This window comes from Hyaena hyaena, unplaced genomic scaffold (assembly GCF_003009895.1).
Source record: "Hyaena hyaena isolate Hyena2069 unplaced genomic scaffold, ASM300989v1 scaffold_156, whole genome shotgun sequence".
Lineage (NCBI taxonomy): Eukaryota > Metazoa > Chordata > Mammalia > Carnivora > Hyaenidae > Hyaena > Hyaena hyaena.
Genome location: NW_024080788.1, coordinates 323,050 through 338,346, shown reverse-complemented (window position 1 = coordinate 338,346; position 15,297 = coordinate 323,050). Strand labels below are relative to the sequence as shown.

Here is a 15,297-nt window from a genome sequence, read left to right as displayed (position 1 = left end):
TTCATTTAGAGTGTTTGTTCTTTGATTTTATATGATTGAGGGAAATCATTGAAGGAATGGGGTGTGGCAAATGGGTGCATTAATTCTCACAAATTAAAAAATCTCAAGGAAAAATGAGTATTCATGTATTTGTCCATTAATTTGATGGGAAAATCTACTTTAGTACATTTTCTAGCTCTTTATCCCAAAGAGAATGTGAGAGACAGCCCCATGTCTGCTACCGTGACCAGGTGTGGCATATTTTAGGGTGAGGGGTGCCTAATTGGTGCCTAATAATGTTCAGGAGTAAAGTTCATATGGTTTGTTTGAAAAATCAGTATACCACAACTTTGGGCTTTTATCTAAAAATTGTGGTAGTTTACTATTAGCACCAACATGCTCTACAGTAAGTGAGGTCTGTGTGGAAGGTGATTTTGTTCATGGTCCATGGGTTATAGTAGATTTATACAGTCACCTTGAGTGGTAGTGGGGGGTGGGGCACGAGGAAACCAACAAGGATGGGCTTCTCCTGCCCTGGGACTTAGCCTCAGAAATGGCTCAGAGCCAGACGTCAGAGACAGGCTCTTGGTATTATTGGCAGGGCAGCAGCTGTTTACTGACAGCCTGTTACTTAAGAAGGCTGCTCATGCCAGATGGAATCCCTAAGCTCTAAAACTTTACAGACTCATTTGTTATAGAGGTTTAAATGAGCCTAGGTCAGAATTCCCAAAGGCAGTAACTGATTTAATATTCACCAGGGCAATGCAAGTTAAGTACTGTCATAGTAGTCAATACCATGTAAGTATCCACATGCATACCTCACTACTTGGGGGATTCGATTGCAGGGACTAATCCCATCACCTGCTTCCATCCCTAGGAATGGTGTATCTTGAAACTTTAATTATCATTGTCACGTCTTGCCCTGCAGGGAGGAGCCTGGATGAGACAGATAATACAGAGTATCACTTTTGTATCATTTCTACCTTCTCTTCCTTATGTGACACTGAAAGGACACTTCTGATCTTCCTGAGTCTTTTCTAGGGCAACATCCTTTTCCTTCTGTCTTTTATAATATATTTGGACTAATGCATTAGTAATTTAATAAGCACCTACAATATATGCCAGACATTTAATTATCTCAAATACTTAAAACACTATGCAAGAGCTGTCATTGGCCTCATCTTATATACCCAGGAAACTAAGACTGAAAGTCACAGAGCTAGTAATTGGCAGAGCCTGCATTTAGATAAAATTTTGTCAAGTTTTAAAGTCTTTGTTCTTTCTAAAAATAATACAATAATTATGATATTTACTGAGCACTTATGTACCAGGTAGTAATAAATAAACCTACAAGATAGTTATCTACTGTAGAAAAATTGAGAATGAGGAAACCGAAAATCAGAAAATTGCCCAAGATTATTTAGTAAGTGGTATACCCCAAATTTGAACTGATTTGACTCGTTATAAAGGTTTTGCCCACTGGGCAAGACTACCTACTGGACTTTTGTGGGAGTTGTACTCTAGAAGAGGTAAACCCAAGGTAGAGTTAAGAACAAGTATGGTTAAGAGGAACTGAAAGAAAGACAAAGTATTATAGGTTAACTAGCATCGGACTTTCTCTTTCTTTACTTTCTAGGTGTCAGCTGCTTCTGCTTCCACTAGCAAGTCTTCCAGTATGAATCCCACAGAAACCAAGGTATGAAGAATCTTCAAGGGTGTTCTTGGGTGAATACCTTTAAGTGATTATTTTATAAAGCAAAACAAATGTACACTGACAAATGTGTTATGTGTCCGAAGCTTGTTATGGAAGTAAACATTTTCTTCCTAATTTATAGGGATATTTGTAAACTTACCTTTCCTTTTACTATTTACCTCAAGTGTCCTCTATCCACTTCTGCATTGTTTTAGAATATCTAGACAAGAGTGCTCATCCAGAGATTTTTTTGGTTCTAGTCTTGATGGAGTTTTTAAATTATAAAATGATCTAAGTACATTTCTCTGGATCTAGTGAAGAATATGAATGCTTCTTATTAAAATGGTTTTATAATTATTCTAGCCATTTAAAACTCAATGTACGAGGTGGCTGGGTGGGTCAGTCAGCTAAGCATCCGACTTGGGCTCAGGTCATGATCTCATGGCTAGTGAGTTTGTGGCCCACGTGGGGCTCAGGCTGGAGCCTGCTTTGAATTCTGACTCCTCCTGTCTCTGCCCTTCCCCCAGTCATGATCTGTCTCTCCTCAAAAATAAACATTAAAAAAAAAATCTCATTGACAAATGAGAAAGATTATACTAAGTGAACATGAAACAAGTGACATGATAGTGATTACTTTAGATACTTTTAGTCCTACAGGGAAACATCTTACTGATAAACCTTTGAGCTCTATTTGGGATTTATTCTAATAATTACTTCTTGGAATTTCAGAAGAAAATATAAAAGAATGTTGCTCATTGGAGTTACCACATAGAGTAGCCTAGTTCTGAAGTGTTGGCTGAAGCTGCCTCAACCCTCTCCCTTAGTTACCATGTCTCAAGCTGTGTTTCTTGGACATTTGGGGTGGAGAATTAAAGTGGGCGCATTTTTAAGAAGCTCTCAACTAATTTTTATGAGCCAGTATCCTCTAGTGCCCTTAAGAGCTAAACCAGCTCCATTATTATTAAGTTGCTCTTGTTTAAAATCACTGACATGCTTTTGCTTCCTGTCTTCCATATTACTTTGCTATCTTGGTAGGATCCTATGCCATAACTCAGTACTGGTACTGTAGTTTAGTGCCATTAGGAGGTCCTGTAGTCTCATGTTTAGCTGTTTTTGTTTGTTTTAAATATTTTAAATATTTAAATTTAAATGTTTGATTCAGATATTTTTGAGAGAGAGAATGAAAGCAGAAAAGGGCAGAGAGAGAAGTAGGTAGAGAATCTAAGCAGGCTCCAAGCTGTCAGTGCAGAGTCTAATGTGAGGCTCAAACTCAAGAACCTTGTGATTATGACCTGAGGTGAAGTTGGATGCTCAACCCACTGAGCCACCCAGGCGCCCCTCATGTTCAGCTGTTTTTGAAGGACATTGTAAATACCTTGAAGTATACTGTTCAAGTCTCTTGTGTCATCTAGCGTTTATTTTAACTTAAAAATTATTAATCTAAAACTGTTTTCATTTGGTATTTTGCATTTACATGAATTTTTAAATTGTTTTCAGAATATACATTACCTGATCCTTAGTTCATCTGTTAGTTGTCACTACTTACAAAGACCAGGCTTAATCTTAAAATAGTAAAAAAAAGTTATCTCAGACTATAGGAGAAGCATCAGCCAATAATAAATTATCATTGAGCTCAGAGTCCTTGAAAAGTAAATAAAGGAGAGCCACAAATCTAGCATTTCCTCTTTATTATTTTGGTTCTCATTTGACCCGTTGCTGGACTAATCCATTGCCCCTGACTTTCAGTTTGAGGACCAGTGGTTATTTCAAGTGTCCACAAGCCCTTCAGCCACTGCTAAGCATTAATCACAAGAATTCCTGTCAGTCTTACAGAACTAGAGAATGGGAGAATGGGAGAATGAGAAGAAAGAGGGAGAGACCAAATAAGTGTCTTGATGATGAATATCACCAATGGCTGACTCAGGACCACTTTTGGCATCAACTCCTTTTGGTGGATTTCAGTCAAAAGTGCTTGTGATGTTTGGTTTGGGTCATAACATTTACACTAGCCTTCTCTTGAAGATTTTTGTGAATGCGAACTAGATCATATTTCTTCAAATATTTTGAGCATTTAAAAAAAGATTTTAATTCAAGATATACCTATACTGAATCCTTGTCTTGTTCTACACTTTTCAAATAAAAGTCCATCTACCTCTGAAGAGGGAGTGATATGTCTAGATCTAAGCTCTATCTCTCTTGCCCCTGACACATTAGAATTAGTGGTCATACTGCTGTAGTTAAGATGAAAGGTCAGATTATTTCTAATAAGAAGAAGATCCCTGAGAGACTATGTAGCCAGTCTCTATGAACAATGGAGCCAGATGGCCTGGTTTGGAATATCCTTTTATACCACCCAGAGTGTTTGGAAACACCTCTTTGCTTTGGTTTCCTTGTCTATACAGTTTGCATAATAGTACATGTTTCACAGGGCTATGTAAGAAAACAAACATGTAAGAGTATTGGTGCCTGTCCCACAGCATAGGCCTAGTATGAGCTGGCTGATACTGGAGAGACAGTGTTGTGCAGTGTGGTGATTGAGAACACACAACTCCAGCTCTACCACGTGTATTATTGGGAAGTTATTTAACTTCTTTGTACCTAAATTTATCATCGGTGAAGTAGAGGTGTTGATGATGACGACAACAATGATGATGATGATGATGATGATGATGATGATGATACTTGGCTCATAGAAGTATTATGAAGACTGGGTTGGCACATGTAAAGTTTAGAGCAGTCCCTGATACTAAGAGGTAATCAATAGCATTAGTTATTATTGTCATCACTATTATGTTAAGCACCTACTGCCTTCACCAAAAATAAATTTAGGAAATGTATTAGCGACTTCTAAGAAAAATATTCCATTATAAGCTACTTGCATGTGTGACCATAAACTCTTAATTCTTTTGTAGAATTCTTCCATGCAAAGTCTTGATTGCCAAATTACAAAGTAGAAGCTCTTCATAGATCTAAACCACTACAATACCAGCTGCTTATTTTTCTTTGTAACACATTTAATAAATTGTGTTTGCATAAATTAAAAAAAAGCATAGTAGCAGATACAAAATCTAATTAACAAAGATCCAATTTAGAAGGATCCAAAATGTAAAATTCCCTTAAAAAGATTTCTGTGGTTATGAACTTTGTTTCCTTCTCAAAACAATAAGTATGTTGATATAATAAGTGTCCATTATGGGAAGAGTGTTTGTATTTTCATGGCTGAAGCACAAGCCATGATAAATTAAGAGGATATTTGGTGTTGACCTTTTCAGGTAATAGAATAAAAAATAGGAATTTATGTTAATACCACCAAATAGATAGAAAGGAAAGAAATGACAGGAAATATTAGGCCTAATTTTTCATCTTTTATTTTGAAAAGTTTAAAAATGCTTAATCCAGTTTTACTTCAGCTTTCATGTCTTGCCTATACCAAGAATGCACATATTTTTTTTTTCAAATTTAATTTTTTTTTTTTATAATGTTTTATTTATTTCTAGGAGAGAGAGAGACAGCGTGAGCAGGGGAGGGTCAGAGAGAGAGGGAGTCACAGACCGAAAGAGGCTCCAGGCTCTGAGCTGGCAGTCAGCACAGAGCCTGACGCGGGGCTCGAACCCATAACCGCGAGATCATGACCTAAGCGAAAGTCGGACGCTTAACCGACTAAGCCACCCAGGCACCCCAAGAATGCACATATTTTTAATGGATTGTATTTTTTTTTTTGACACAAATGACCTTTGGTTCGGTAAAACTAAGTAAAATACTCCAGTAAAGGGCTTAAGTCACCAGATGTTCTGAAACATTCTTAGAACTTTAGATTATATTGTGCATAAAAAAAAATCTATGCACTCTTTACAGAATTGTTACAAAATTTCAGAAAACTTTTGACAGTACTTGTAACTATTGATTTGGTCATAACCAAATATGAGAAATATAGGTGGAAGAAAATGGCCCAGTCAGTCTGTACACAGAGAACGTGAAGGAAAGGGGTCAGAAGTTAGTTTTACTAATGGCAATTTTGAAGATTCTTATCATGGTAAAAAAAATAAATCCAAACCACAATATTTGCTTGAGCCTTTGGAATTTTAGTGCCTACAACTTCTCGAAATTACGTCCATACTCATGGAATAGATGCAGTATATGAGTAGAACGAGTCTTGATATAAACATTTAGTCCAATGATACATGATACTTATTTGACAGATAAAATAAAATCACATTTGGGGCTGTGCTCTTGTCTTAGGCTATTCCAGTCAGCAAACAGATGGAAGGACAGCATTCCCCCAGCAAAAAAAGACCCAAAAAACAGGTGATGTGATACATTGTCCTAGGGAACATTTCTGTTTGCTGATGGTCATTTCACCTGCTCAGCGCACAGTAATAATTACACTTCCAGATCTTCAGTAACTCACCCATCACATACTTACTGGTAGCCTTGGTGATCACTCATATTCTGGCACTAAAACTAAATGTCACTGCTTTCTGTGCTCTTGGCTGTGTCACTGTCCCGTTGTTTGACACCACAGCAAAAACTTGTGGTATTTCACACAAAGATCCATCATGTCATTGGCTTTGAAGGATGAAGATTTTTATTTTGTTTTGCTTATATATTTGCTACATATCTTTGATAGAACTAACAAAAGTAAGATGTAAATTGCTGTCTAAAGGTAAGAGTAGAGTATTAGTGTCTTACATGTTTATCTCAACAGTTAAACTCCCAAGCAGAGTATAATAAACTTGGAAAGTTAATATTTACATCAAAATCATCTCCTTTGGGAAGCTTTCTTATTTGAAGAAAATCTATGTTAAACTTTACAAACTATGTCTTTTTTTTTTTTTCCTTTCCTCTGTAATTCCTTCCCTCTTTCTTTATTCTTCTGAGTGTAGGCTGCAAAAACAGAACCTGAAAAGAAGTCACAATCAACTAAGGTAAGTAATTTAAGTAAACTAGTGAGTTGTTTGGATTCTTAGCAATAATAATGAGTAACCAATTACTCCCTTGGTGCTACTGAATGGTAAAAGGATTTTTTGTCAGCTAATTTAATTAATTTTGAGTTACTTTTTTAAACATTTTATAGAGCACAAGTGAATAATTATAACACTAAATCCATATGTTTAAATGAATTTATTTTATACATGAGAACAATATATTTCAGAAGGCATTTTGCTCAGATCTAAATTTTTATAGGTGAAGTAATTGTTAAAAAAGCAGCAGGAACCAAAAAGAAAGGATAAAGGGTAATGAATATCCAGTTACTTTAAAGATAGAACAAGAATAAATGTCATTTGGACCCAGCACCTAGATGACTTACAGATGAGAGTCTTTTTTAAGAGGACCCTAGGTTTATCATAACAGTCTTATCTCAGTTTGCGGAACTAGTTATCAGTTTCTCAGGAGACAACTCTGACTTCCCTTGGGAGTGGCTTCCTGACTCATGGCTGTCTAGACTGAAACGCAGTCTGTATCCATGTGGAGATGGATCCCAAGGTGTGTGCAGGCAGGGCAAATGTTTCTCCTACGTACGATGGTGCACATTACTTCTTTCAAGCATGCTTAAGCAGATACTCAGATAAGACTGCAAGACTTCCTGTAGGAAAGCACAGAGATGTCCTTTAAATTGCAGGCAAAGGTGAATCATCTGAGACTTATTTTAGGTAGCTCCTTTGGGTTGCTCCCTCAAAATAATAATCTCATAGTCCACTGTAAAGGAAGAATTCAGCTACGAGGTGGAAATTATCTGCTATTCCATTTTGTTATTTCTACAATCTCAAGAGAATTGAGTTTCTGGTGATACTCCCTTCTCTACTTGTAACACAGAAAAGACTATGTAAATCATTAAATTGCAGAAATACAATGTTCATTCTCTCTGAAGGGAAATTTTTAAAAAAGAATTTCTAGAGTAGGATTCCCTATCAACAGCCTTACAGGTCTCAGTGATCATACGGCATCACTGTGATTGGACTTGAGTTTACTAAGTAATCTGTATGAATTGTGAAAAACAGCCAGTAAGTTAGAGATGCAAACCTATCATGCTGTTGGTAGACTATCTATTGACAAGCAGCACATGTGTATTCCAAGTGAGCCTTTCCCAAGAGAGGCAGAAGGGTCTAATTGGGAGTTTGTTCTTGAACCTGTTTTGAAGAAATAAAAGAAAGGACTCCAATGTAACTGAGATTTTATCTTTTGAAATTGACAGCCATCTGTGGTCCAAGAGAAAAACCCCCAAGAAGTAAAGCCAAAAGAACACAAAGAGGTAAATGATAATCATTAAGACTTGATATCATTAGGTAGGTGAAGCCTTTTTCGTGTGTGAGGAATAAAATTCTGAAACCCTCGTTTGTGTTTGTTTTTCTCTCTAAAATGGCACCACCATGTGGCAGTTACAGGATTTGCAATTTACTAATGTCATATGAACACTCAACACTCATAGAGGAAAGCATCAGTGTTTGTCATGTTGTTAACAGTGTGGTGTGTGTGTTTCAGCCAAAAAGCCTACCCAAGCATGCATCAGATACAGAAAGCAAGCATGTTCATAATGAAAAAGCAGTTTCTAGATCAAGTGAACAGTCGACATCAGAGAAATCAACAAAACCAAAGGTAAATCTAACAGATTGATAGGAAAACACTACCATTAACTAGGGAATAAGATGCATGTCCTCCATCTGTATGGACATGTGTAGTTGAATCTGTGGAGCTATGCTGAACATACTTTGTATTGTAAAGATTCGGTGCTATCATTTTTACTGGTTTTGCAAATAGTCCTTGGACACTTGGGGCTCTGAAAAGCTCAAGAAATACATCAGATGTGTGGAGGGGAAGTTCAGTTCAGCCTTCTTCCACTGCCCAGCAGTGCCCAATCATGACTGTAAGGCAGCAGACTCTGGTGTCTCGTGGATGGGAAGCTTGGGGTACAGGTTGCCTCCTGGACCCCTCTCCTCAGAGTTAGGAGCACAGATGCTCTGCATGATATGCTCTTTACATGGAAGTCTGAAAAAGGTGTTTAGAATTTTGTTGTAGAAGAGGTGAATTTATAGAGAGAAAAAATCAGAAATAGATTCCATATTTACACAGCTAATGGAGGTCAACTCTTAGAAGAATAAACACTTGTGAGAAGAACTTTTCCATTGAGAGCTCTTGGAAGACATTAAGTAGGCCTGCTTGACAGTGGACCTGATAGAAGCCACATCTTTGGCACGCCAGTTAAATGCAGCCATTATGTGTTTTCTTCAAATCTATTTTGTTTGGCCTACAGTATTACTAAAATTTTTTTAATGAGTTGCCAACAGTTGAAGTCATATTTCATATAAAATTCAAGTTTCTCGCTTCTCTTGAAAAATCAGATTATATGGCAACAATTGGCTACAACTTGGTAACAATTTATCACAGTCCCTACCTGGCCCCTTCAATATTTGTGCACCTGCATGAACTCTGTAGCTCTTGAGTCCAGTCTTGTATGGTCATGAGTGTTGTACCATGTGCAGCAGAAGCTAGTAACCATTCCTCTGCACTATGTCCATGATGGTTATAACTGGATCAGTAGCGATACTTGAAATGCATGATTTTGAAAGTAGTCATTTAAAGATACTGAGTTCTGTTAATCATTTTATCCCCTTTAGACTAAATCCCAGGATGCAGTTTCCACTGGTGGAGAAGGTGTTGTTGCTGGCATACCTGTGGCATCTGCCAAACCAGATAACAAGGTGAGCACACCTAAGCAGACATGAAGCATATGTGGGCCTCACTGCCCCTCGGGTCTATTTTATGAAAGATGCATGCTCGGTGAAGACCCATTCCAACCTGGGCTTTTGTCTGGTTCTCAGTAAGCATTTAGGGTCTGGTGCTACCATGCTCAAATAACCTGCATTTGGTAAAAACTGAGTACTCTTCTTTATTTATATTAAGTTTATTAATATTAAATTTAGTGAATTTAATTTAGTGAATTTAAAACTAATATTAAAATTTAGTGAAGAAGAGGATGTATCTAAAAGATGTGAGAAAGATAACAAAACTGATTTGAGAATTTATGTGTTAATAAATATTTATTGAATGCCTGCTATGTGTAAGGTCTGGTATCTGTACCAAGAAAATTAAAATGTGAGTTGACTCAGACCCTGCTTTCAACAATATTTATAGCTTTGAAATTAAGCAAATACAATTGCCATATTTAAATAAGCACTTCTCTTAGCTTTTTAGCCTGGAGAGCACCTATCTTGATTTGAGTAAATCACAAATAGTCATGAGATCTACATGAGTTGACAGGAGTTTTCAAAGGAGACACACCAGCCCTCTGAGGAGAGAGTGTATGTGCCCCTCTGACTAATGATGGACAAGATTTCCTTAGATCATTTGAAGAGCTACTTCAAATACTAGCCTGGAAATGTAAAATGAGAAGTAGTCTACTGTTTCTACACAGAGCAAGGCAGAGTTAGTAATTAGTTTACAGGCCATGTCTCCCTAGAAATGCTGCTTATTTCTCTGGAAGCCACAAGTATATAATTGTAGCAAAAATAAGAAGACAGAAATGAATTTTTAAAAAAGTAGTATATATATTAATCTGTTTTCCTGCTTTTTGAAATAGGAAATGTATTCCCTTCAGGTAGATGGTAAGGAAGGTCATAGCATAAAAGTATGGCACATCTTGAAACACCAGTTTTTCTCAGATTTTGAAAAGGAAGAGGCACATTAGTTTGTATGCAAAGGAATGCAGATATTCTATGGAGTGATGGGAAAATTTACATAAGCTTTTAAATGAAAATACTCAAAAATAAATGTGTTTTCTTACCTCAGACCCCTTGTATATTACCTTGAAAGTGCCCCCCCCACAACCTACATGGTACTTAGTATGTACCAAACACTGGCTTTCACACTTTAATAGATGAGTTTATCTAATTCTCACAACCCCGAGGGAGAGGCAGTTACTGTCCCCCTGTCACGCATGATGTTACTGAGCTGTAGAAGAGGTGACCTACCTGAAGGTTCATGCGGGCAGTGCATGGGAGCTGGTGTGCTCTCCACCCCCATGCTCTGCCACCCATAGTTCAGAGATCTCCAAATGGGATAGTTTTCTATTGTCTTAAACCTGGCATGTTCACCTGTCTACTTCCTCTCAGTCCCTGCAAGTATTTGGCCCTGGCTCTAGAGAATGGTTTTGCTTAGGGCCATGAGTGCGAGGCAGAAATATGGAATGTGTAGGGCTGGGGGCAACGCAGAAGACGTGGCAGAGAAGGATAGCACAAATGCCAGAGGAACGCTAGGATGGTGCTCAGTCATGGCTGCTGTGAGAGATGCGTCAGGCATGGGGTGTGCTTACTGAGATCAAACTTCAGAAGGGATTATGTGTGGGTCAAGCATGGAGATTGCAGACTGGAGACTTATTGGAAGTCTTTGAAAGAGCAACTGAAACATTTTAGAGAGATAAAGGAGTGGGTGGTGAAATGCGAAGGCAGGGAGTGAGAGGTCTTCATGTGTGCAGGCCAAGGTTGAAAGAACAACAGTGAGAAGTGGCCACTTAGAGAAAAAAAATGCATGGATGCTGTGGGCTGACTGCGGGCCTTTGGAGAAGCAACCAAGGGCAAAGAAGAAGGAGATGGCAGTTCTGGATTCAATTCTTGGTCTTCCCTTTACTGTGTGACCTAGGAAAACTTACTTAACATCTCTGAGTCTTGCTCTCCACTCACTAAGTGAAATTAATGTCACTTATGCTGTTCTGAAAAAAGGACACAACATATACGTGTTATCTGGCACAGAGGAGATGTTCAGTATATGATCTATGCTGTTAATATTATAGTAAATTCATTTTAAATGTGTAATGTCATTGAATTTTATTAAATTATTTAGTAATTCAATTTGAATTTGTTAAATTAATGAAGAAAAATATGTGAAAAAGAGTTTTCTCTTTTCTAAACTCCCACCAGAAAAAAGAAAAGAAATCATTAACATCTGCTGTACCAGTTGAAACCAAACCTGGTAAACCATCTGGAAAGGTATGAAGATAGCAGTGCATTTCTACATGAGAAATTTATTTATTCATAGTCTATTATTTAGATCTGATTTTTTAAGGGCAAATATGAGGTAGGATTAGCTTAAAGACCTTTTTAATGAATCATTGTTACAAGCTAAGAGTATGATTTTTTTTTTCAGGTATGTTTATAACATTGAAAATCCTTTTCTTAAGTTTGTTTATTTTGAGAAGTAGAGACAACATGAATGGGGACGGGGGGTGTAGAGAGAGAGGGGGAGAGAGAATGAATGTCAAACGTGCTCCATACTGTCAGATCAGAGCCCAGTGCATGGTTCATACTCACAAAACCACAAGACCATGATTAGACCCAAAACTCAGGGTCAGACGCTTAACCAACTGAGCCATCCAGGCGCCCCGGTAGCATTTTATATTCTAACCCTCTGTTCTGAAAACTCAAGTTACATTCCATGGAGCTTACATTACAGCTTCTCTCTTGCAATATACCTTCTTTAACCAGAGGTATCACTAAAGAATATAAGACCCCTCTTCATTCTGAAATTCCCAAATGAATCAGTCTAAAACTAATAGGTCCCAAATTGTATTACATGAGCAGATGAGTTCCTAAAATTGTAGTGGGAATATGGTTGTTGAAAGAAAAAAAAGTTAATCATTTTTAATCTGAGTAAAGTAAGTAAAGGGTCTTTCCCAGAATTCTTGTTTTCCCTTTTAAATGCTGCATATTCTTTACAATGAGTCATTCTAAACCTCAGAGATAGGATAGAGGCACTCCTTCATTTATTATACTGATTATAGTCCATATTGACAGAGTAAATTGTCACGTCTTACAAGCTTAATTAATATCCCTTTTAAGTAATATGTTTTGTAGACCTCTTTGGGCGAGCAAATGAACAAAAAGCCACAAATGAATGAAAGAACACAGGCAATCCATCTTTGAAATAGATTCTTTTTGGGAGAGGTGCTATATAGAGATTTTGTTGGAGTTCTTTGTAAATATATAACTCTGGAAAACTATTGATAAGCAGTGAATACAAAGAATTTCTCCTATTGCATACAATTACATGATCATTATTCTCTAGTGTGTGTGTGGTTTTTTTTAACTGTCAGTATATTGGAATGGCAGCTTTAATGAACCATTCATTTGTTCTGTAGTTAATGCCGTTACACTTACTGAAGTTGTGATTCTTACCTGAACATGGCTTTCTGTCTTTCCAACCTGGAATGTGTACTCTGGGGCCTTACATAATAAGGTCTCTTAGAGATTTTAACTATTTTAATATTTGAAGAACTTTTGAAGTTTGGTGTTTTTCTGTACATAATTTTTTTTTTTGTAATTAAAAAACCAGAAGGGAAATCTGTATTACAAATAGCATTTAAATACCTGCTCTCTTTCTTTTCTAGTCAGACATGGATGCTGCTTTGGATGATTTAGTAGACACTTTAGGAGGACCTGAAGAAACTGAAGAAGATAACACAACATATACTGGACCTGAAGTTTCAGTATGTGATTTTGGTATCTGTAAAGGTTCATGCATAATGGATAGGAAAGAAAATAAGGTCATGGTCATGAGGCACAAAAGAATACCTCGTGTTCTGTTGCTTGGAGAGAAACAGGATGGTGTTGCTATCAATAATGGCAACTAAAACTGGTGTTATAAATGGAAATGGTTTGTCCTATGGTAGCTATCCTATTACATTGATTCAGCAAACATTTATTGATTGGCTGTGTTATAACTGGTGCTGGGATACATCCTATTGTATCACAAAGATCTTACTGTCCTCGAGATTTAAGTCCGCTAGACTTGAACTTATTTTGATTTCTAGAAATTTACCACCCTCAGCTTATCCCTATTCCTTACCCACAAAAAACAAGAAAATGATATGTTCCTTGATAATAAAAAAAAATGAATAAAAAGACATGCAAAAGACTGGAAGAAAATACTTGCAACAGACGTGACAAAGGATCTGTTTCTAGAATTTATGAAGAATTTTTAAAAGACAGCCCAATAGCAAAATAGGAGAAAACTTGTTTGGCTAATAAATTAAGTAAAAATGAAAGTCTTTTTGGTAATTAGAGAAATGGCACTAAAATATAGAGAGAATGCATGCCTCAGGTTGGCGAAAGTGTAGAAGTTTGACAGTTGACATAGAGCCTGTGGATATTGAAGATGTACTTGTCCTTCAACTCTCAAGTCCACCTCTAGAGAGATTCCCTGCAGGAAGCCTTACCCATGGGCACCAGGAGTTACAAGAACAGGTGAAACATTTGGACATAATTTTGATCAACAGCAGACAAGATAATAATAATGGAACATTTTATTATGGTCAAAATGAATTATTCATATACCAGCAGGGATACATTACAAAAACATAATTTTGAATAAGAATGGTACAGAATGATACCTAGAATATGATGCCATTAATATAACATTTGAAAATATGCAAAGTAGTGTTCAGTTTGGCTGCAGATATGCTAAAATTGGAACGATACAGAGAAGATTAGTGTGGCCCCTGCAAGGATGACATGCAAATTTGTAAAGCATTCTGTACTTTTTCAATTAAAAAAAGAAGAAAAAATATGAAAAGTGATGCTGTACGTTGATTGTGGATACCTACATTTGGAATAATTGTTTTAAAATGTGTTCGGTTTTAAGGTAGATACAATAAAGTTCAGGATTGTGTCTGTCGCAGACTAACAGGGAAAGGAATGGGATAGTAGAGGGTTAAATAGGAGACATGACTCTATCCGAACTTTTTTTCTTAGAAGTTAGATCTGGAAGACTTGGGTGTTAGCTTATAGAGAAATTTATTATTAGCTGTACTTTTGTGTGTATTAGAGGCAATGAAAAATGTTTTAAAATAAAATGTTTTAGTATAAGAATAAAATTTAATATAGTTTGAATATTTTCTATGATTAGTTATGGATTAAGCTAATTAAATAAGGGCAAGTATTGTAAAAACTTAGAATATCAGAGTTGTGTAAAGTATTGGCTTTTTAATGATTTGCATTTCATTTCAGTAGCTTGATAAATTACTAATGGGAACAGTACTTTGGTTGCATAATAGCATGTAACATACTCAGCTAATTAATTATACAATATCCCTCTGTGTGATTTTTTATTCCAGGATCCAATGACTTCCACCTACATAGAGGAATTAGGTAAAAGAGAAGTCACAATTCCTCCAAAATACAGGGAACTTTTAGCAGTAAGTTAAATAATCATTTACTTTTACTTTTTGGAACATAATCATAGCCCATGAATATATTCACGTTTTTTAAATTTAGAAAATATAATGGGGCATGTGAAGTTGTTGTTACAATGACTCTCACTCTTAATCATTTGCTGGGGCTGCCATAAGGAAGTACCATAGAGTGACTGGCTTGAACAACAGAAATACTTTGTCTCACAGTCTAGAGGCTAGAAAACCAATCTGGGTGTAGGTAGTGTGGGTTCCTTCTGAGGATTGTGAAGCATGGATCTGAGGCTTCTCTCCTTGGTTTGTACGTGCCCGTCTTCCCTGTGTATACATCTTTGGGTCCACATTCCCCACTTCTATAAGAACAGCAGTCTTTGGGGTTCAAGCCCGTCCTGATGTCCTCAATTAACCTTAATTAATTCTTGAAAGGCCCCATCTCCAAATCCAGTCA

General features: G+C 36.8%; 1 protein-coding gene and 1 non-coding gene across 8 annotated transcripts in view; both read left to right on the top strand.

The window, feature by feature from the left end:
- Window positions 1–15,297, top strand: part of CAST (calpastatin) — a 105,383-nt gene that overhangs the window by 56,463 nt on the left and 33,623 nt on the right. For 4 of the 7 annotated variants that reach the window (XM_039239386.1, XM_039239385.1, XM_039239387.1 and 1 more), the window contains 9 exons: window positions 1,616–1,675; window positions 5,912–5,977; window positions 6,556–6,597; window positions 7,866–7,922; window positions 8,153–8,266; window positions 9,286–9,369; window positions 11,584–11,652; window positions 13,050–13,148; window positions 14,775–14,855. In XM_039239386.1, the coding sequence (XP_039095317.1) occupies window positions 1,616–1,675; window positions 5,912–5,977; window positions 6,556–6,597; window positions 7,866–7,922; window positions 8,153–8,266; window positions 9,286–9,369; window positions 11,584–11,652; window positions 13,050–13,148; window positions 14,775–14,855 (672 nt within the window). The remainder of the gene's footprint in view (window positions 1–1,615; window positions 1,676–5,911; window positions 5,978–6,555; window positions 6,598–7,865; window positions 7,923–8,152; window positions 8,267–9,285; window positions 9,370–11,583; window positions 11,653–13,049; window positions 13,149–14,774; window positions 14,856–15,297) is intronic. The other 3 variants (XM_039239390.1, XM_039239389.1, XM_039239392.1) reach the window with 1 other exon arrangement.
- LOC120236554 lies at window positions 14,101–14,202 on the top strand. Its single transcript, XR_005529702.1, has one exon. It is a non-coding gene; the product is annotated as a U6 spliceosomal RNA (small nuclear RNA).